Source organism: Eucalyptus grandis, chromosome 11 (genome assembly GCF_016545825.1).
Source record: "Eucalyptus grandis isolate ANBG69807.140 chromosome 11, ASM1654582v1, whole genome shotgun sequence".
NCBI classification, from domain to species: Eukaryota; Viridiplantae; Streptophyta; class Magnoliopsida; order Myrtales; family Myrtaceae; genus Eucalyptus; species Eucalyptus grandis.
The window spans coordinates 24,594,819-24,618,649 of NC_052622.1; the positions used below are offsets into that span (position 1 = coordinate 24,594,819).

The following is a 23,831-nucleotide window of genomic DNA, read 5'->3' on the forward strand; positions in this document are numbered from 1 at the left end:
TCAGAACTAGGGGAGAGATTTAAAACCTTAGTTTACATCCAACATGACCATTCCGGTTATTTTCGAAGATTGAACACGATTAAGCACTTTAGCACAATCACTCGTGCTTTATTGTTCTTTGGTCATAATAGATTACCTCTTTTACATAAATGCTTTTAGATTTTTTGGGCACATTTTTTAAAAAAATGGTAATGACCGGTGATGTTGGTAGATTACTCCTTAGTTAGATTCCTAATCCCCCTAGCTAACTTCCCTTGTTCTCGGGATAAATGGATAGGACTCCATCTTTTTGGAATTAGATTTGCTTTCACTTTATCTTTCTTCTTTAAATTATTTATTTATTTATTTATTTATTTTTTTTTTGTATAGGCTCCAAAAGATAAGATAATATCATCATGCATAATGTTGATAAACAATTTAAATTTGAAATTGACATGACATTTGCTCACGAGAAGGCTTGTAAAACATACAATGCATTATGCAACTTGCAATGGATTTGAAATGCCAATAGAACAAAAAGCAAATAATAGCGAAAAAACATTGTGAAGATGCATATTTCTTTTAATACATACAATGCATTACGCAACTTGCAATGGCTTTGAAGTGCCAATAGAACAAAAAACAAATAATAGCGAAGAACCTTTGCGAAGATGCATATTTCTTTAGAACTGTAAAGGACACTCTCCACCAATCATATCTCATGAACAAATAGATGCTTAAAGAGATATCTATAAGACAATGAAAGATAACAAGTTAGCATTAAATTCAAAATCCAAAATGAAGTTTGGGTAGTTGTCAAGTTTAAGGATTTTCATGATCTTTTCTTTGATGATAAACAAAAACATATGGTATGATTGTATCGATACATAACAGATACAAATAATAGTATTTTGACTCCTATTACCACGGCCGGTATAAAGCTACGAAAGCATATTCCTACCTTTGCAGTGACGAGGAGGATCAAATAATGTTGGTTTTATGTTACATGATTGTCAAAATTGACATACAACAAGCAACTTTGAATCAGATAAAAACAAATTAATAATCTGCTAGCCGCCGCAGGTTGCGAAATTCCCATACATTTCTGGCACTACCAGCTCTGATAAATGCTTTTCGGCCCACTAGAGACCCATTTGTCTGACTTCCTCCCCTCTTTACATATCTTTGCAAATTTTGTCCTTCCATTCTACTATTCCCCAATCGCCCGCACTAATCAGGTTTCTTCTCTTTAATTGTAAGAAATTTTGTCAATCGCATCACCTAAAGCCATCATTATCCAGTCCCCTCTTCACTGCTAAGTTGGCAATATGCTTTCGTAACTCTTATACAAGCTCCAGCAATAGAATCGCATCAAATATTTTTGTTTATCATCAACGAAAGGATGGCCATGAACATCGTGAAACTTTGGCAACTACCCAAACTTCATCTACGATTTTAAATTTGATGCAAGCTTGACATCGGTTGTCTTAACTGTCCGTAGCAGCCAATGCCAAAAATTCTTCTCATTTTGCTCCATCTGGACATTCTGGGCGTTTGTTCTTCTCTCTTTCCTTTGAAATCACTCTTGCCCATCGAATTCATCATCCATCTCAGATGAATCCTCGTCGCAACCTTCATTCGCACCAAGTTCTTCCCCCTCTGATTCTTCTTGCTCTGTCTCATCCTCCACATCGTCGAGCATAATATCTTCCGGGGGTATCATACCTAGCCCTTTACCCCGGTAAATTAACCCAGTTCTCATCACATGGTAAAACTTCTCTCTTAGGCGGACAAGCGGATGTGGATCCACCAATTTACCTCTCCGGTACCCTTCCCTAATAGCAACAGTAGTCGTCTTACACTTCAAAGAGAGGTAGAAAATCCCAGGATACCTAGTAAATATTCGCGTAAACTTATGAGGAAGATTTAGTTCTTCTCTCAAGCTCCTTAAGTAGTTCCTCTTAGTCTTCTTATGGATGGTCAAGCTCAAGATCTCATGCAAAACCCCAACAACTCGTTTCTCCATGAGATCACTGCTCGGATCGATATGCCTAGAATCTTCATATGGAGAAATATATGGCAATTTCTGGAACTCATCCATCCACGCCTTCACCTTCTTCTGTGCACCATATCCCCTGGGAAAATTCATGGGGAATGCCAGGGCTGTTTGGCCCCTCTTAAACTGCCTATATTCACCCCCTGCCCCATTACTTTCGTTTCTCTTCTCCAATGCCGAGGCTGCATAACTCTCAGGCCAATTCACGAGCTTCAAGTACGCGTCACCGCTCGAAGCCTTGACAAATTGGAAATGATCCGGATAATTCGGAATCAACAACTTCATGAAATTATCTGGCAAACCCAGATCCCATTTCAATGGAATCAAGCATCGCAATGGCAAGGTCTTTGTCTTCGTCATCATGAGCACTTTAGAGAGCCTCTCCACAGTGTCGTGTTCATATTTCTGGTGTATGCTTTTCTCTTGCGAGTCCAACAGCAGAGCAGCGTCTGTCAATTTAAAACAGGGCAAACCCGCGTATCGGGCATGTGGGAATTCATGAAAGAGTGTAGGATACCTAAAAGTGAAGAAATTTTGAACAAAATCAACATCACAATCCACAATCAGAACCCAAATTCCATATCACACCAGCACTTGTTACCCGGCAAAGTTCACACCTTCAACCTTTTCCCCCTAACGAGACAACCCCAATCGACTAAATAGCTCTAAAACTCCCTCAAAATTTCAGCTACAACGATTGCAAGAACGAATCCCAAAACGTAAAAGAGACGAGGCGGAGACTGAAGTTTACCTGCGCAAGAATCTGAGGACGGGGACGGTGAGGCCGAGCGCCTTCTGCCACTCGGCGACCGACTTGGCGGTCAGGAACCCGGCGGAGGACCGCTTGATGGCGTCCTTGAGGAGGCAGGCGGCCTTGAGGTCGGTCTCGGTGTCGATCACGTGGTCGAGGCTCCGGTTCTTGACCCACTTGAGGCGGACCTTGGTTATGGACCGGCACTGGTGGTGCTGGTGGTGGAGGAGCGATCGGCGCAGCGCGGAGAAGAGGCCGCCGGCCTCGGCCCTGAAGCTCATCCCCCGCAAAATCGCTTCTCGGAGATGCAGACGGTCGGGCGTTCGCTTGAGCTGGGGACTGAAGAATCAACGCTAGTTCGCACAAACGGAGAGCCGGAGAGAAGAGAACCGGCGGAAGCGCATTGTCGGAGTTCAGGCCCGCCGCCGGTGTCCGGCGGAGGTTGTTCCGATTAGGGTTTTCAGGGTTTAGCGCGTCGCGCCGCACCGCCTTGTTTGGGGAGCGGATTCAAGGCGGTGAAATGGAGGAGACGGGGGACGACGGAACGGGGGGTTTCAGGGGTGAGCATGTATAACGGTCCGACCAATTTTTGGTGGTTTTAAGGTGCCTCAGTTTTCATAAAATTGGAACCAATGATTTTTAGTCAGGTTTGAACCGAACTGATTAGATTAGACTGACTTATATTTCTTTTCTTTTTTTAAAAAAAATTAAATCTAAATCTAAATCCTAATTTTCTCTCGGCTTACTTACTTGAGCAAATCTTTGTTTCTTTCATAATGCTATTATGATTCATCCAACTTCTTCCTTTTACCTCTTGCTTTTTATTTTATTTTACTTTTTTTCTTTTCCTGTAAAGATTCATCAATTTTACCTCACTTGCTTACTCACACCCTAAGTAACACCGACATCGACACGCGACACGACACGACACACAGATGTATCGTTCCTAAAAAAGCAGAAAATTTCGACATATTAGGATACGTTAGTTTTTTTCTTTCCCTATTTATTATCTTTATTTTTTTCACATATATATATTTTGACTCATCATTTGAAATTTTGAAAACTAACGTGTCTAAATTGTCGGAAACTCCGAGTGTTTGAGAGTGTCAAGAAAGTTGACTAAGTGTCAAATTTTGCGACACGTATACCATTGAATGAGCCTAAGCTTAGAACTAAGGATGACTAAGTCAATTTCTGCAGGTTTGCCTACCCACAATAGGTGAACTTCAATTCAAGTCCTTCGGAGACAGCCTTTTAGTAGCAAACTACTTAAAAATTTAATTCAGAGTCTCGAGACACTTAGGATGCTAGGATAGTAACATTTCTAACTATTCAAAATACATTTCTCAAAAAAGAGTATAGACACATGTCGAAATGTCAACACCATACGAAAACTCCCAAAGAGTGTCTATGCTTCATAACTCGCATCATCTTTAAATTTGTGAGTCCGTCTTTTATAGAAAATAATCCATTGAATCCTCATCCTTTTTTCAAGGATGTCAAAAACCGAACCGAAAAATTTGGTTTTTTTAAGTTTGATTAAGATAATATTAAAAATTGAAACTTTTTTTTAACTAGTTCGGTTTTTATAACCGAACCAAACCTAGAAAATCTAAATCTTTTCCTTTTATTTTTTAAAAAAGAAATCTTTATAAAAAATTTCTTTTTATATCTTTTTCTTCATTAGCCGGTCGCCAACCTTGGTGGTGGTCAACTATTGGCTAGAGGTAAGGTGAGGCTCAAACTCACTAGATTCTAGACAAGTCGACCCTCGCTAGCTTGTGGCGAGGCAAAGGTAAAGCCTAGCTTAGCCAATGCCCCGAGCTTGAGCCCCACTAAATCCAACCACCTAAGTAGGCCTCTAGCCTCGCTAGATGTCGGTGAGGCTCAAGCCCTGCCCAGCTCGCCGGATCTAGCATGCTCGAGCTCCAAGCTTGAGCATGTGGCAAGGCTCTAGCTCACCTCTGGCTGGTCATTGGCTACCAACATGACCGGCGACCAATCAAAAGGAAAGAAAAGAAATAAAATAAAAATAAAACAATTTTAAGGGTTCATATAGAAAAAGACTTTCCTTATTGAACAAAGAAAAATATCTTCTAGTTTATTTTCAGGTTTTTGTTGAACAACAGAAAATATGGTTATTTCTTGAAAAATGACTTCTTGAAAAATATTTTCTAAAAAAGCCATATTTTTTGCAAAACAACCAGAGCCTCAATGAAAAATTAATTTGCTTGGGCTCTAATATTTGTTTCACTAAGTTTAGACCACTCCATCATTTCGTAATTTGTTCAGTTTATAATTAGTAATCAAGATAATATAAAATTCATTCATATTTTTCTTAATTAAAATTTATTTATTGGTATCGTTGATATTTTAATTCTATATCTCAAAGATATGCAAGACCAAATGACCAATTCTTCTCCAAGCCTATTATGCGAATTCATAATATAATGTACGCAATCATGGATTGTATCCTCAAGCCTTCATTATCTATTATATGTATTATACGCCTAATATGTTACATTAAATTTCATGCAAAAAATAAGAGTTTCGGTGTCTTTACAAGTGATAAAAATATTAAGTAAAATGCTAATATTAAGGTAATTGAATTGCTATGGAATTTAGTATTGCATTTTATCTATTTCTACGTGGTAGCATTCGCAAAATTATTTTCATTTAAAAATGTAATAGTGGTATATTGAATTTAATTTTTCACCTCATTAAAAAAATTCTTAAAAAAATCAATGAAGTTTTATCTTGCTAGGGAAAAGACAATTTGATTGGAAAATTAATCTTACAATATATAGCAAAAAAAAAAAAAAAACGAAAAACGAAAATGAAAGTAAAAACTGAAAATTCAAATTGAACCAAACCAAAATGAATCGGATTTCAGTTCAATTCGAATTGGATTTCGGTTTGGTCAATGAATTTCCTTATTGGTTCAATTTTTCAAACCCAACCACTTACACCTCTATCGTACAATCATGGCCCATTATCTCTTAATCTTATTCGTAAATCTTGGACAAAATCTCAATTTGTCGCAATTGGTAAATCAATTAAACCAAGACTTTCGATCAAGATATGTGAATCAACTAGTTCTATTGAATCGTCCAAGAGCCGAATCGGACTAATCAATATGGAGTGGTCCGATTCTCGATTCTAGAAATGAGGAACCTGTCCCCTAGGTCCGGTTCTCAGTTTATGCATTGGAATAGACCAAATCAAGAACCGATCACCCCAAATATATAATTCTATCTAATTAGATCCGATTACAAATTGACATATGCAAGCAGTTTGGAATTAAATAAAAACAATTGAAATATATTGGTTGATGATAGGGTGCAAAAGTCCCCTAGGTTTATGACACCGGCTGCTTAGGTAAATGCTTGCGAAATGGCTCACCAAGTCTATGCAAAATGCTGTCCTTCCACTCTATTTCAGCACGGCCACTCAAAACATTCTCATTCTTCGATCACAATAGGCTCTCTCTTACATGGCTGCTTTTAGATTTTTGGACACATATTTAAGAGTTGGTGAATCTAGATATGGTGGTAGATTATTCCGAACTTACATTTTCACGTATATGCAGCACATATCCATAGTCCCTTGAAACTAACTCATCTAGTCCTCAAGGTTAATGGGTAGGAATCTGTCTTTTTTAAAAAGGATATATATACTTAAGATCGTAACACTCGTCATGAAAGTGCACTTGAATTCTAAAGTTTGAAAAGTAAAATTAAGTCCTAAAATTTATTAAGAAAGTGTAATAAAATTTTGAAACATTTTAGAAAAAATGCAATCATATCCTAAAAAGTGCAATTAAACCCTAATGGCCACTATTTCCACATGGGAAAGGGGAGGTGGGGGGTTTAAATCCTTACATTCTCAAAGGGTTAAGGTGGGAACGATTAGTTTCAAGTATATGTTTTAACTTTTACACCTTACAAAGAGACATGACAAAAGTCTGAGAATAAGTTGAAAATTAGAGTAAAACTAAAAAGAATAAACTCTGGCTAACTTGACGAACATAAAATGCTAACAAATTTTAGGATTTAATTATACAAATTTGACAAGTTCTCTGACCTGACTGTATTTTTTTTGAAATTTTTAGGACTTTATTGCACTCTTAAAAAGTTTTAAGACACAATTACACTTAGCGCATTTATCCTTTTTCAAAATGGAATTTATTTTAACATCGGCTTTCTTCCCTAAATAATTGGATTTTTTTAATGATTGTAGAGGCTCCAAAGAACAACATCCTCGGAGCAAGAAATTAGCAATTACAAGTATTCAAACCCCCTGTGGTGCTTTTCATAAGCTTACCATGTTGGGACCAACTTTTAGCATTTAGCTAACTTCTCAGTTCGAACATGAAGCCCTCTGGCCTCAGTTTTTTATGCACAGGATCTTCATGAAAGCAAGTATACAGCATATCACTAGGACAAAATGCTATCTTATCATTCTAAAACCTCTAATACTAGATAGATATTTGAAGAAAAGAAGGAAGAGAATTTATTTTTGCATGCAAACACACAGATTTTTAATGGGAGGCTAGTCTGCCTTGACATATTACGAACCATGCATGAGGGAAAGACAAGGTTACATCACTAGTGATGTAGGCATATTAATATCTAATAACATGTGGTTCACATTATGATACCTATGACTTGCATTTGTTACAACACCATGATTCATTCCAAACATTTATTACTACATGACTCACCCCAAACATTCATTACAATGTGACTCATTCTAAATACTATTATGACACATGAGTGAAGCTTATAATAGATACATTGGATACGGATACGCAATTTTGAAAGGGATTCAGAGAACGAATAGGACAAAAAGCAAACAATAGCAAAGGAATTACAGCATTGCATTTGTAATGGTGAAGCACGCGCACTCCACCATTTCCACTTGATGAGTAAAGAGACATTTATTTATACATATTCTTTAAAAGAAACTTAAGAACGACTGATTAATCATTTTGCAGTTGAGTTGAGTTTCGAATATGCTGAGGCAGCATGAGGCTATGATCCGTCTATTTATGCTTTCAGCTTCCTCTTGCAATTTGCTAGAAGGAAGTGAAATTTCCTGTAATCCAGATGAAGGGTTTCGTTTTGCTTTTGAGCAGACTTCAGCGCGCCTCTTGTATGTGGGGATCCTGCGAGATCTGCTCGCGGTATTATGATTGAAAGATTTCACTGAGAATGCCGGATTGAACAAGCTCATCTCATGGAGGCGTAGAGACGCTGGCAACAATCATAGGACATCTTTTATCGTAACCTTGAACGGTAGTTTTGGTCGATTTTTACTTTTGATGTTCTCAAGCCAAGAAATTCACCTCGATATTGGACGACGCCGTGAATGCATCGTCCTTGTTTTGTTTTCCTGATCTTGTTTGTTAAAACGATGACGGTCTCGATTGATGTGGTTTAGTGTGTTGTCCATCGTTTGAAATTGTCCTGTTCAATGGATCTCAACCGCGAGGACCAACGTCGTTCGCGCCCGAGATTCTACATTGGATCATATGCCGGCCTGCATTTTTGGGCCGATTCCCCTTCCCGTATGATGACGGCCTTTCCGATTAGATGTCAATCTATAAGCCCCCATTCTTGGAGTGTGCAAGCAGGACCTTCATTAAGGAACTCATCAATATGTTTATAACTAGCAAGCATGTATGCATAGAATTTTTCTGTTTTCATCCCTGTCAAGAAATTCATCCGTTCTCCAGACTAGATGAACGGAAGGATTTGTGACCAAATATGAGTTTGATCCGCTTCTAACCTTTGCCATAACCCGTTCTCAAGAAGCTAAAAGCAGATTTCAGACTTTTTTTTCAGGCCATTTATTTGTTGGGGCCATCTTAGACTTACAGAGGGCATTTTGTGGTGGGCTGCGTATCGTGTAGGGCAACAAAGTAAACCAAGACCATCTTACCTTATTCTGGCTTTGGCGTTCTCCCAATGCCTACTTCTAAAATCGCTCTCGGGACTCAGCAGAGTAGGTGAATCAGTAAACCTCATTAATATAGCACAAGATAGAAGGCTAGAAGCTAGCATGCTTTCGAATTGCTCAGATAACCTATGTTTCTCTGAAGTAGAGCAAATTACATGGGCTTTTTCTAAACTTTTGGGAAGAGAAGACAAAACAATGTACCTGGCACATGGTAAATGCAAGAATTTACTGCTCAGATCAACATATTGAAAACGAGCATGAAGCATGGGATTTAGAAACCAAACAGCAGCTTTACATGAAGTTGCAACTGCTTGCGAAAGAACCAATGCCTCATAAAGGCCTAGCCTTCCAACATATGTACAAAGCATGTGCCCATATTAGAGAGGGACTAGAACTAGTATTCATCCTGTGCGTTAGTGGACTTAGCATATATTTACAAGACGGCAGGATAAAATACCTACCCTATGAAGAGAAGCATGTGAAAGGCTTTCATAAATTCTCATTGAATTTGAGAATTGAGAATCGAGAACAAGGCTTCCATTCTGTACACGCCAGATCATGAATTGGTTACCGCATCCAATCTCAGTAAAACTACTCCCAAGCGCTGGTGACCCCTGTACCATACACTCCATACCCACCATAACCAGCAGAAACACCACGTCCAGTGCTATTATAACCTCCACCATAGTAATCCGTACCTCTGTTGAATGAGCCTTCCCGTCTGAAATCACGCCCACCAAATCGACTCCCTCCGGATCGCCTACTTCTGCCACCGCCATGTGACCTTGATGCGTAGTGTGTGAGCCAAGCAGGCACTTCCTGATTTGCCTCTTGCATCAATTCAGCTAGTGGCCTTGCCAGCGATGAGCTGTTCTCATTAAAGAAGGCTGTTGCTAGTCCTGTGTTGCCAGCTCGCCCTGTCCGTCCTATCCGGTGAACATAATCATCAATATCATTGGGAAGATCAAAGTTGATCACATGGGCAACGTGAGGGATGTCAAGACCACGCGCTGCAACATCGGTTGCAACTAGAATTGGAGTTCTTCCACTCTTGAATGATCGCAATGCCAGTTCTCTTTCCTGTACCAGATTTCATGCTATCATTAAAAGCACAAGAAAGGTCCAACATGAAGAAAAGGGCAACATTTTGCCTTCTTAAGTTTCATGAGTCCAGAAATGTTCCATCTTTTTTAAATGTAGCCACCTCAACCGTGAAGTCTCAAAATTGACCAATGTGTTCCAAACTGTTCATGAACTTAAAATCTTTATATAACAGTTAAGCGCCGGTATCAAAAGTGAAAGAAACAACCTATCTAGTATTTCAACGATCATTCAAGGGACAAAACTGTATGGCCCCAGAAGACTTGACAAGCCAAAGTATTTGATATTTTGAGTGGAAGAATGATGTTTTAGTTCTCATAAGACAAACAGAACTAGGCAACTTACTTGCTGTGATCTATCCCCATGGATGCTAGTAGCAGGAAACCCGTTTGTATATAACCAGTTTTCTAAGGAATCTGCTCCCCTCTTTGTCTCCACAAAAACCAAAGTCAAAGCTTGCTGAAAGTTTACGGGACAAATCACTAGTAAGTTCACTGAATAAATTGACAAAAAAAACCCTCCTGTCCTTATCACAAGAAAGGAAGCTTCCATAGAAAAAAGTCAAAAAAAAAAAAATCTAAAGCCAGATATCATAGATTACCTTTCCATGAAACCCATTTTCTCTTTGTGCATGGAGAAGATCCATAAGATGGCTCCTTTTGTCAGACTCACGGACAAGCTCAACTCTTTGAACAATCAAATCAGTACTAGAACCGACCCTTCCAACAGTCAAGTATATGTAGTTTGAAAGGAAATCAGAAGCTAGCCTCTGCATAAAAGATAGGTTGGAGAAAGTTAAAAAGAAAATTGATTTAGATTTTATAAGAAAACACCAAATCAGCCAAGAAATTGATACGTTATGCCTAATCAAATTGTACCTGAATCTCTTTTGGGAAAGTGGCACTAAATAGCATTGTCTGCCTCAAACCACATGGAGGCATTCCTGTCTGCTCCACAATTTTCCTTATCTGAGGTTCAAAACCCATATCTAACATTCGATCTGCCTCATCAAGAGCCAAATACTTAATTATCTGCAGAGATACTCGGGCTCTTTCAAGAAAATCAACCAATCTTCCTGGAGTTGCAACTAGAATATCAACTCCCCTTTCAAGTTCGCGTAACTAATCACAAAGAGGGGAACCATTAAAAGATGAATTTGTAATAATTAGCAAGCAGTCCAGTAACTCTGTCAACTGCAATCCACTTTGTAATAAACTTCAAACACCTTATAAAATAAAACTCAGAAAGGAGGGGGAAATATGCTATAGAACTGATTATGGTACAAAGCTAGATGCGAATCCTAGCAAAAGAAAAATTCTGCACAAGTTCACTTAATTTTTAGCAAAAACATAACGAAAATCATTGATTTCTTCTCAAGTGATAGTCCATTTACTCTGGACTGACTCGTGAGTGACATCATACCAGATTACTTTGGTTTCTTAAGTTTTTTCTTTAATAATTGAAGATATTCTAATTTCAGTAATTAGTTATCCTTGCTTAAGTAACCACATCATTCAAAGCTTTCTCACCTCAACTACACTCATTTCATTCCCCATTCTGCCTTATAAGTGGATAAGTTCTATTGAAAAGAAAATTGTACAAAACCTAAGCATTCAGGAAGAAACACCATACCCACTTCTCACCCAACTTACTGCAGCTTTGTTGAATTTTCCTGAACATTACAGGATACTCCCCCAAAAAAAATGGAAATGCACTCGTCCCCCCACACCTCAAAACTAAATCTTTTTGAAAAATGAACTAAATATACCCAGAACGTCCTCAACCAATGTTTTGGTCATATTCTAATCTTCGCTTCTCACCACTAGTATGTTGTAGTACTTACAAACTTTGTACTAATATTCTACTCAAAATGCTCCAGTTCCTATAAAATTAAATGAAAATACTCTTGACACTCCAGTTTTCCTCCAAAGCTTCAGCTTGATACTGTATCGTCTGTGAAAGGCAATAATATTGGAACAAAATCTTAGATGTGGCCAAAGCTCATCCTATAGTATGAAAAATATAAGGCTTAAACCCCAACTACATTCGTTCTCATCTAAGTTCTATCGAGGGTTCTTCATTAAACCCTTAATGTGTTCTTCCCTAAAAGAACACTAATAGAGATCATAAATGTATGCAACCTGCTCCTATAAACTCTCCACAACCCTCAAGAACTTCTTGATACCTTTTCATAAGCTTTTTCTATATTTAGAAAAATTATGCACAAACTCTTCTTCATCTCTATGTCTTTTCAACAACCCCGCAACAAATGGGTAACATCCATCATCACTTATCCCAAGGGAAGAAGGATTCCTCTTTGGTCGACCTATGCTCCAAATTATCACCCATGTCCTCATTAGAGGAACCATTGGCACAACTTACCAAAGGGGGAAAAAACAAAACTCGCTACAAGTGTCCCTCGAAAGGTATAAGAAGATAATCAGACTTTCCAATTTTGCTTTCACTGAGGACAAGCCCTAATTTTTGGTATTCAGAACCCAATCTACAACTCAACTGTCAACACCTAAAAACTTCATTGCTACAAGATCACTCCTACTCTGCACTTATCCAGCATAATGCCTACACATCAACATTACAACATCGTACATAATGCAGCTATCCACATAAACAACTTATGAATCAAGACTTTGACAGGAGAGGGAGGAAGCAGCCCGTGGTTATAAATTAGTGGATTTGAAGTATCAAACATTTGCTTTGGAGAAACTGTATACTCCAGATATGATAATAGAAAGCCCTTATTGACAAATCAGAATGACTAAAATACTGCAGTATTTGGGTAACAGTTGTTATAGCAGGTTTCTGGAATTCAATCTTCCAGCAAGATCCATGCACCTTCACTGATCACGTTGCTAGAAGGACTAGAATTTCAGCAAAGATGAGTGGAGACAGTGTTTTCTTTTTCTTTTTATTTATTTATTTATTTTTTTGGGGGGGGTTGGTTCCATAAGCTGCTTAGGAGAGTGTCCCAGTTAAGCATAACATGAAAAACCAACATTGCAGCTCCATTGTTGGACACGCGTATAACTGAGCCAAATCATAACACTAAACTGAAATACAACAAAAAAAAAAAAAACTTCTCAAGCATACAAATTATTGACATTTGGTAATTTGTTCTCTGGAAAGGCAGGGTCAATGAAAAGGCATGCAAGTAACGATTTGACAAGAAATGTGAAGGGCCTGAAGGTTCATCAACCCATCAAAAAGTAACAATTTGACATGACACGTGCCATAGCACTAGAGATGTCAAAAGCCTTAACTCCATGAAAATTAATTTGATTATTCTTTAGAAAAAAAAAGGAATAACTGTCCAGCATAATAGAAGGTAGAAGACATTAAAGTCCGAATGTAACCTGTTGATTGATTGGTGCCCCTCCATAAGCAACTACAACCTTGACACCAGTTTGATATGAAAACTTCCTTGCTTCCTCATGTATCTGCAAGCACATGACAAATTCCCCACACCCCACCCCCCAAACAAAAGAAAATGAAAACTTTAATACCACGTCCAATTATGATAGAAAACCAAAAGGTATTCTCTATAACCCATATCGTATGTCAAATAATGTTGCAGACTCAAATTTATACCTGAATAGAGAGCTCCCTAGTAGGGGAAAGAATCAGAGCAAGAGGATACGCAGTTCTTCCGCGTGGTCTCTGCACATAGCGCCCTCGCATAATTCCACTAATTATTGGAAAGCAGAAAGCAGCAGTCTTCCCAGACCCAGTCTGAGCACAAGCCATCAGATCGCGTCCCGCGAGAGAAATCGGAATTGCATGACGCTGAATTGGCGTCGGCTTCACATACTTGCACCTCTGAATATTCAAATTCAACGCTTCCCCTAAGTCTATATCTGCAAAGGTAGCCGCAGGAGGGGGCACGTTATTCCCAGTGGCCTCCACAGGAATGTCCTCATAAGCGTCGAAATTGATCGCAGCGTTCTCTTGCCCGACAATCCCCTGCTCGAGTCCATCCTTGTCAGCAAAAGGATTCACCTCGCGATCTCTTCCGCGGTCCCGTCCTCCACCTCTTCCATTCCGACCACCAGCAGGAACATGACCACCACCGCTGCGCCCAGCATCAGGTCTAAACCCACCGGTCGACCAGGACCCAGCAGGAGGCCCGCCATAACCACTACGGTCATTTACAGCAGGCACAGCAGCACTCGGCGGAGCGGAGCAGGAGCAACGGAGGACTGCGGCCTACTGCGGAGGTGGGGAGGGACGTACGTCCTCCTCGTCGGACGCGGCTGGCTAGCTTGATCAGAGGAAAACTTAGCCGACGCCGCCGCTGCTGGCGCTGGCGCCGCCGCCACTGCCTCCTCCTCCGAAGCAGCAACAGAATCAGCCCACGAAGTTGTCATAATTCCCAACTAAGCTTCTCAAAGTCCCGGAAGACGTAATCCGATCATGCAACAACCCGGAATCAAACCTGACCAACGACAAGCCAACGAAAAATCAAACTCGGAAGCGCAACAAGCGAACGCAGCATATCACTTAAACTAACCAAAAATCGAAAGCAAAAATGCAACGCCGAAAACACCAAACAAAAAAAAGAAAAAAAAAAAAAAGAGGCACTCGATCGCAGAAAACGAAATCGCAACCACGGATCAGACGCTACTTCATACGAACACAAACCGCGAGCTCCGACGAAGCCGGAACGAGCGGAAGGGGAAACGATCGCGCCGGATTCCGCGCGGGGGAAATCCGCGACAGCGACGGAGAAGGCGGCGCGCGGGATCGGAGATCGAGAAGGGGAGATTACGAACCCGGCCGGGGGTGGGGAGCGGCTCGTCGGGAGCGCGAGCGAAACCCTAGATCGCCGCTGCTGCTGCTGCGGATTCGGGACGCGAAGCGGAGGAGGAGCGAGAGAGAGAGAGAGAGAGGTTGCTAAAAATTTGCAGAGCGAGATAGAGAGAGAGAAGGGAGGAGGGAGGGATGCGTGCGTTTACTGCGATGGGAAAAATGGGGGAAATTGCGGAAATGGAATTTTTCTTTTTCTCGGCGTTTTCAACACTCTCTCGTCTTCCCCTCCTCCTCGCGCATCCGAATTTCTGCTTTTTTCAAAAAACCGGGTTCCGCCCCCTCCCGCCCCCTGGTGTCGACACGTGGCGTCGGAACTGGCAGCTCGGATCATCGGATGTCGTGTGCAGCTGGCTTCCTCGGTCGGATGCTCGCGTTGCTTCGACGGGTTCAGAGAGAGTAGTACTAAACCTCTTTCGATCTTTCCGAAAAATAATTTGGAATATTCGCCTCCCCGAATATTCGCCTTCCGGAATTTTTCTGAGTTCATTATATATTTCGTATTTAGAAAGTTAAGCGATTAAAAAAACACTTTCTCTCCCATCTCTTGTAAGTGATGAGACTTACCTACGATCATATGTGTAATATGATTTATGATTAATAACACGAAAAACCTCAAATTAATAGGCTTATAATTAATTGATAATCTCAAATTAGTATATTTGTAATAAATTTATCCTATTAAATTTTACCGTCAAATTGCTGAATTGGATAATACATATCATTTGATGAGTGTATTGATATGGAGTTTCAGCCTTCCATTTATAACGGATATATTAATTTATGATTTTTTGAAATATTAATTAAATTAATAGAAAATGACGAGAGGTAAATTTATCACAAATTGAGTAATTTGGGATTTTTGTGATCAAAAGATAAATTTCACATAAATTTATTATAGATGTATTAATTTGGGGTTTTGTGATATTAACACTAAGATTTATTTATCCCCCTAGCCTCACAAACGTGCACAAATTATGTATTTATGCTAGAATGCAACATTTTATAAGTTGAGTAAATATCGTCCCATCAAGAAAATTAGCATCGAGGGAATTACAAATGCACGCTGAAAGAAAACCTGTCACTTAGAATTTAGAAAATGCAAAGAAGTTGTAAGCATGCATATGTAAATTGAAAATCATACCGGGATTTGATATTCTTGTGGAGTATTGTAAAAAAGAAGCATATGAAAGATAACATAAAGTTACAAAGGTTCTCTTTACTTTATATGGACTTTTGGTTTAGCACGTGGTATGAATATCAACAAATGAGAAGAACTCAACCTATGCTTGCAAGATTTCTATCTCAGTTATCCTAATTATGGGGCTATAACTGTAAAATCGCAAAAACCAACATCATTCCTAAAATTCGCTAAGTTAGACCTAGTTTTAGACCTTGTTCGTTTCATGAAATATGAAAATGTGGCGTTTTTTAAAAAAAATCTGTCAAAAAGTCATTTTTCTAGAAAAATGATAATTTTTTATGGTGTTTGACTGAAATTTGGAATTGAAGTAGAATATATTTTCTGTCATTCGGTATTGGATTTGATTTTCATCCGTGCACTTCTTTTGATCATTTTTTGTTTTTATTTTATTTTTATGTTCTTTTTTATTTTTATTTTTATTTAAAAATATAATTTTTAATTATCTTTTTTTTTTCTTGCCTCTTTTTTTTTTTTTCCTTTTCCTTAGCAGGTTATTGGTTGACCGACAAGTGCTACCAATTTGTGAGGCTTGAGCTTAGCGGCCTCTAGCAATGCTTGGGCATCGCCAATTTGGCAGGGCCTAAGCCTCACAATCTTTGGCAAGCTCGAGCATCATTGATTTGGCAAGAATTTAAATTTTAGAAAAGAAAAATAATTAAAATGAGCAGTGAAATAAAGAGTAGGAAAAATGTTTTCCCTTTCTAAAAAGCATAATTTTTTAAAATTTTTTTTTTTTTCCTTTGATAGAAAATGTTTTCCCCAACCATTATTTTTCATGAAATAAACACTAAGAAATTTCGAAAAATATTTTCCTAAAAGTTATTTTCCATGAAACAAATGAATCTCGCTCACTTTTCTGAACTGGTTGAGGGTTAGAAAACACTAGAGTTTGAGCCCGAACTAAATCAACCCATGAGATTGAGATCAAACCTTGAGCAGTGGATTGAGCCCATCCGGGATTTTCTCCCCCATAGTGAGTCCATTCTCATTTGCTCCCTTGCTTCGTGCCCTACGACGGAAAGTAGGGGTGTGCAACCGAACCGGGTCAACCCAGTTCCTAGTTCGGCCCACCCGGAAACAGGAAAACGGGCTCCGTGAAACCGATCCGGAACCGGTTCCAACAACTCGGACCCTCGTTTGAACCAGTCCGGGAACCGGTTCCGAGGGATTACCCACTTGGGAACTGGTTCGACCGGACCGGTTTTGGAACCGGTTGGAGAACCATTTAAGCCACCCAAAAAAAAAAAAACCGTGTAACCCTAATTTCTATCTTTACCTCTCTCTCACGAGTCTCACCCCTTCGCGAAGCTGCTGCTCCTTCTCCGCCTGAGCCCCATCCTTCGCGAAGTTGGGCGCCACCATCGCTGCTTCTCCGCCTGAGCCCCAACCCTTCGCGAAGTTGCTGCTGCTTCTCCGCTTGAGCCCGTCCCTTCGTGAAGCTGCTGTTGCTTCTCCGTCTGAGCCCCGTCCCTTCACGAAGCCGCTACTACTTCTCCGCCCGAGCCTCGTCCTTTGCGGCTGGGCACCACCACCAAAGCCAAGAGCCCGTCCTCGCCCCGTCCGAGCCCCTTTGCTCACCCACGAGATCTGCAGCCGAGCCCCTGCTTCTGCCCTGCAGCAACTCCAGCGTCGCCCGCGCCACCGCCAGAAGCCGAGCCCTTGCTTCTGCCCGTCCTCAACCCGTCCGTCCGAGCCCCCTGCTCACCCATGAGATCTGCAGTCGAGCCCCTGCTTCTGCCCTATAGTAACTCCAGCGTCGCCCACCCACCTTATGTCCTCACCCACGAGATCTGCTTCTGTCCTCAGCGTTGCCCGGCCGCCTGCCTTTTGTCCGGGACCTGCAGCCGAGACTCCTCCGCCGATGCCTGCACCCGCAGTCGCACCTTTGCTCGCCCATGCCTCCCTTTGCCTGAGCACTAATCCCGATTCCATCTGACGCCCTACCTTGCTCTCGTCACCCCTCGCGCTCGCACCACCGCCTCACGGTAACAATTTGACTGAGCTGAGCAAGTTCAATGTTTCCTTTAATCCATTGATATCATTTTTTTTAACGACCGTCCTTGTCTAGGTGTCAAGAGTTAATGGCTTATTGAGAAGTGTTAACCAAGGAAGGGCATTCCTTTGTCTATCTGGTTGAATTTTTCTGGTTACAAGCTAGCATCTTAAAATAATATAGAGAAGGGGCAAGAAGATGTATGAAATGGCCTCATCCTTGTCTAGAACATGTTCAAGTCTTGTTGGAATAGCATAATGGATGCTGGCGAATTGCTTCATTTCTGAGTTAATTGGTACATGGTTGAACTATTACTTGTTATTCATTCCTCAATGATGAAATAACTGCTATTGTCATTATCCATCTTTCTTTTTGATTTGTGTGATTCTTGCAAAAAGGTGACCAGTGAGTTTTTTCTGCGGTCCATACATCAGAAAACAATAAAGAAACAAAAGCAAATGCATTAGCAACTTGAAGAGGCCATTGCAGTACATTCTCATTTTCTCTTTCATCCATATATGAGAATTGAATACTACATTCGACACAAGCACCAATATGGTTGCTTGGCAGGTTGCACATGTTTTATATCTAGGTGTGGTGATGCTCTTCCATTTGATAAACATCTCTGTTCAAAGAATATACGGTGATCCAGCTATGAGTTACATGTCATTGTTTGCTACTGAGAGCTTTAGTGCTGTGAAAATCCTTGTCTTACACAAGAGAAAGTATCCATCTTTTTCCAGTCAATAATTTTTTCATAATCTTAGTTCTCTTTGGAATGTCAATGAGAAAGGAACTTGATGTCGTTGATGCTCGTGTTTTGCCACCACCAATGGTAAGTTATTGCATATCTTTCTTGTGAGAAAACGAATGCCTCAAGTTGTTGCATTCTATTTTTTTTCTAGTTTCAGCAGTTGATGTATGCCATTGTTGGCATTGTTGCAGCTTAAATATCATGGAAGTGGTCGAGATGCGATGATTGGTATGTTGATGGGGTAGTGGAATACGATCAATTCTTCTTTTTGCCTTTTCTTTACAGCAAATAATCAATGGAGGTACAATGGATACCTGTGATGTGATGAAATACTCTTTCTTTTCCTTTTCTAGTGATGTTATGAGGTACAAATTATTTGCTACAACGGTAGATGTTGTTGGAGAAATCTTTCAAGAATATTTTGAAGTGACAAAACATTTCTATCGTCTAAGTCTCGGATATCGATAGTTAAAGTCTCAAGAATTTATAGTCTCAAGACTTTGTTATCTCAAGACTCAAGACTCAAGACTCAAGACTCAAGACTCAAAATTATTCTCACCGACGGTCTTTCTAATCCGGTGTTGAAGGAAATCCAAAGTCGAGGTTTATGGTTGAGGATTTGATTCTATCCTCTACGGAATAGATTCTTTGGTTGGATAATCATTTCGGATTCTTTAATTCTTATCTAAGATCAATTGAAGATCCGATGGTCGACGAAATAATCTTGGATTATTCTATTCTTGAAACCGAGATCCCGATTGTATGGGCGAACAGATTGATGGGCTATCATCGATTCCTTAAATAGCTCGGATGATCTTCTTGATTGATTCCGTCCAACGGGTAGATTGGAGGAATTCCTTTGGTAAGTGCCAACGGCTATGATGGCATGAAGGAGTATAAAAGGAAGATGTTCTAGTTGTTTTAAGTGTGTGATCGATAGAAAAATTCCGAGTTCGAAGATCCTTGATTGTTAGTTGAGCGAGCGAAATTGTATACCGAGAGTGTTTATACTTGGTGACGCCTTGAGTGAGTGTGGTAGATCATCTACACCTAGAAATCAAGGAAGATCAACACTTGTAACAACTCTTTGATCATAGTGGAATCCAGCCAATCGGTACATCGGTGCATAAGAGTGGACGTAGGCTTGAATCAAGCCGAACCACTATAATCTGAGTATTCAATTCTCTCTTTCACTTACTCGGTCTTGCGATTGAATTTTTAATGTTGCAAATTCTCTAATTGTTTAAATATCGTGCAAGCTTCGAGAAATTTTTTTGTATACCTATTCACCCCCTCTAGGTACTCGTACTAGCTATTTCAATTGGTATCGAGCCCGTGTTCTTACTTTGTTTGAAGTGTTTTACTTGAGTAAAAGATCCATGGCTAGTATGCTAGCACCGGGCCGATGGAGGGGCAAAGCAATACCGAGACCTCCTACTTCGATGGAAAGGATTACAACATGCGGAAGAACAAGATGAAAGCTTTCCTACGATCAAAAGATCCTACGGAATGGGACGTAGTGGAAAAAGGAATCACTCCCTTCTGCATCAATCACCGAAAGAGGAAAAGAAACCGTTGAAACCAGCGGAATGTCTCAAGAAGAAATAAACAAGAGACAAGCACTCGATGCTAAAGCAATTTATTCTTTATATTGTGCTTTGTCACCAACCGAATATAACAGAATATCTTCTTGTGTCACAACAAAAGAAGTCCAGGACGGAGTTACATATCACTTATGAAGGGACAGATCGAGTGAAGGAGACCGAGAATTAACATTCTTCTTGGTCAATATGAATCCTTCAAAATGAAACCGGGAGAATCTATAACCGACATGTTTAGTCGTTTACGAGATATTGTCAATGGTCTTGAGAACCAAGGACAAAAAATTTCGATCCCATGAAGGTGAACAAGCTTCTACGTGGACTCTCCAAGGATTGGAATCATATAAAGACTTCAATAAGAGAGACGCAAAGAATCATGCCATTATCGTAGAGGCGATTGGAACTCTTGATCTTACGAAGTGGAACGAATTAATGAAGACGAAGATCCAAGAGGTAAGAAATCTATTGCACTAAAATCAAATGATGATTCGATGATGCAGATTCGAAGATGATATGGATGATGAGGAGCTCGCCCTCATGATAAGAAGATTGAGAAAACTGAATAGAAAAGGCGAAGGTTCATCCCAAAGAAACAAAGTTCTCGAGACAATGAGACCAAGTCTACGTTGATGATGAGGAACCAAACAAAGAAGTAGTTTGCTTCGAATGTAAAAAGAAGGGACACATCGACCCAACCGTCCTCTTCGAAGAAAAGAAAAGAGGAAAAGCTGAGAAATTTCGAAAAACTCTTAAAGCCGAAACCGGAGCGATACGAGTGTGAAGAGAGTGATGAGGAATATGCCAACCCGTGTCTAATGGCGCAATCGGACTCGGACTACTAGATCGGACTCGGAAAGTGAATTTGAGGTAAGTGATTATAAAATCCCTGTCAAAGTCTCTAAATATATTGATGAGTTATGTTTTAGTCTTAAGACTTCTCTTAAAAGGATTTCCGAACTTAAAAAGGAAAACTCAGTTTTAAAACAAAAGGAAGACATTTTAGAAGAAAAGGTAAAAAATTTAGACTTGAATGTTTCTACTCTTAAAGAAAGTAAAGACAATCTTTCAAAAGAAAATGCTTTCTTAAAAACTGATTTATCAAATATTTCAAAGAAATTTTCAATAGGGTCCGAAAAACTTGAAAAAGTCCTTTCAATCCAAAGACCTTACTTTAATAAGTCGGGTCTAGGTATGACAAATTGAAACAATCCCTTTGATTGATTTTCCGAAAGTAAAAGAAAGAATTAAGAAAAGACCATCGAGAGAGGCTTATAAAAATCATTTCAAAAGAGTTTTGTAAAGCACGTAGGTCGAAATGCTTTAAGGTGTTCTAAGTGTAACAGTCGGGATCATTTTGAAAAAGAGTGTCCTATGGTTTGGAAGCACATTAAGAGAGTATGGCCTAATAATGCTCATCCTACTAACACGAAAGGACCCAAGAAAATTTGGGTACCAAAGAAAGCTTGAGACTCTTTTTTTGAATGCAGGTCTCTGTCAAAAGAAGGTAAAGTGGTATCTTGACGGCGGATGCTCAAGACACATGACGGAGACTCAAAATGTTTCATAAAGCTTATTAAAGTAAATGGTGGAAAAGTTTCATTCGGAGGAAATAGCAAAGGAAGTATTGTGGGATTCGGAATTGCGAAAATTGGAAATCTCACAATAAGCAATGTCTCTCTAGTGGAAGGACTCAACTACAATCTACTCGATTAGCCAATTGTGTGATACGGTTACAAGATCTTCTTTCAAGAAGGCATATGTTCTGGAATTAGCAAAGATTCGACTCGAGTCTTTCATGGGTCGAAGGCATGGAAACATCTACCTCCTTGATGTAAAGCCAAATGAAGAACAATGCTTAATCTCAATTCAAGATGAAGCAATTCTATGGCACAGAAAACTTGGCCATATCAACAAGAAGCAATTAGCCAAAATCTCTTCAAAACAGCTTGTTCGAGGTCTACCTAAACCGCCATACCAAAAGTCGACTTATGCACTCCATGCATTCTCGGGAAAGCAGTAAGAAATTCATTTAAGCAAATAAATCATGTATCTACTAATCATGTAATACAGTTGCTTCATATGGATCTCTTCGGACCAACAAGAACCCGAGCATTGGAGGTAAGAAATATTGTCTAGTAATTGTAGATGATTACTCTCGTTTTACCAGGTATATTTTCTTGCAAATAAATCGAAACCTTTTCGTACTTTGAAAAGTTTGCTAAAAAGGTTCAAAATGAAAAAGGATGTGCTATTTCTAGTATAAGAACAGATCATGGAAGTGAATTTGAAAATCAAGATTTTACGAGATTACGTGATAAATCGGGTGTTAATCACATGTTTTCCTCTCGTATACTCCGAGCAAAATGGAGTTGTGGAAAGAAAGAATAGATCTCTTCAAGAAATGGCTAGAACACTTTTAATTGAAAGTAAAATTTCTTCATGATTTTGGGTCAAGAAGCTGTTTCATTTGCTTGCTATATTATAAATAGAGTCTTTCTAAGACCTATTCTTGACAAAACCCCTATGAATTGTTCAAAGGTAAGAAGCCTATTGTTTCATACTTTCATGTGTTCGGTTGCAAATGCTTTATTTTGAAAAATGCAAATGATCGAGTTGGTAAGTTTGAAGAAAGATCGATGAAGGCATCTTCCTTGGATATTCTACATCAAGCAAAGCCTACAGAGTCTACAACAAAAAAAGCCCGGTCTGTGGAAGAATCAATGAATGTCAAATTCCAAGACTCGGTGCAAGATGAATCCGGCCCAGGACTCGGTCAAGAAGAGACCGAATCCGCTCTAGATCTTCAAATGTCTACATCTCAAGAAGCATCTCGGATTACGGAAGTCCATCATCAAGACGCTCATGGAGAATCAAATAAAGAAAGAGATCATCAACTCCAGTAGCTGGAAGCACAAATCCGGTCATCCCAAAGATCTTATTATTGGTGAACTTAATGAAGGAATCCGCACCGGATCAAAAAGGCATGAAGAATCTAGTCTTTGTGGCTCTCATATCTGAAATTGAACCAAAAGCATAGAAGAAGCTTTATCGATGAAAGCTGGATCGAAGCTATGCAAGAAGAGCTTAGACAGTTCAAAATCAATGATGTCCGGGAATTGACATCTAAACCAAAAGGTAAAACCGTTATTGGAACCAAATGGGTATTCGGGAACAAAATGAACGAAAAAGGAAAAGTCGTACGAAACAAAGCAAGACTCGTGGCCAAAGGGTATACGCAAGAAGAAGGAATAGACTATGACGAGACTTACGCACCCGTTGCAAGGTTAGAAGCTATTCGTCTATTACTTGCGTTTGCTTGTTACAAAAATTTCAGGTTATTCCAAATGGACGTCAAAAGTGCTTTCCTAAATGGATTTATCCATGAGGAAGTTTATGTGGAACAACCGCTGGATTTGAAGACCCAAAGAAGCAGGACTCGGTCTTCGGATCGAAAAAAGGCTCTGTATGGTCTAAAGCAAGCACCTCGAGCTTGGCACGACAGACTAAGTAAGTTTTATTACAAAATGGTTTTGTCAAAGGTAAAGTAGATACTACTTTGTTTATCAAAAAGGAAAACAAAAACTTTTTACTTGTTCAAATATATGTTGAT

At 39.6% G+C, this 23,831-nt stretch overlaps 2 protein-coding genes across 2 annotated transcripts; both read right to left on the reverse strand.

Moving 5' to 3' along the window:
• Nucleotides 1–921: 921 nt before the first annotated feature.
• Nucleotides 922–3,364, reverse strand: LOC104425515 (protein WHAT'S THIS FACTOR 9, mitochondrial). Its single transcript, XM_010038217.3, has 2 exons — nucleotides 2,787–3,364; nucleotides 922–2,552 (listed from the first exon to the last, which is right to left on the reverse strand). The coding sequence occupies exons 1-2, from the start codon at nucleotides 3,065–3,067 to the stop codon at nucleotides 1,559–1,561; spliced, it is 1,275 nt and encodes a 424-aa protein (XP_010036519.1). The 5' UTR covers nucleotides 3,068–3,364; the 3' UTR covers nucleotides 922–1,558.
• Nucleotides 3,365–8,990: 5,626 nt separating this feature from the next.
• Nucleotides 8,991–14,885, reverse strand: LOC104425517 (DEAD-box ATP-dependent RNA helicase 37). Its single transcript, XM_018865623.2, is given in 8 exon segments — nucleotides 8,991–9,827; nucleotides 10,194–10,307; nucleotides 10,450–10,617; nucleotides 10,727–10,969; nucleotides 13,220–13,303; nucleotides 13,455–14,051; nucleotides 14,054–14,287; nucleotides 14,633–14,885. Coding segments are annotated over 7 exon segments (1,872 nt in total). The 5' UTR covers nucleotides 14,231–14,287; nucleotides 14,633–14,885; the 3' UTR covers nucleotides 8,991–9,338.
• Between the last annotated feature and the right edge of the window lie 8,946 nt (nucleotides 14,886–23,831).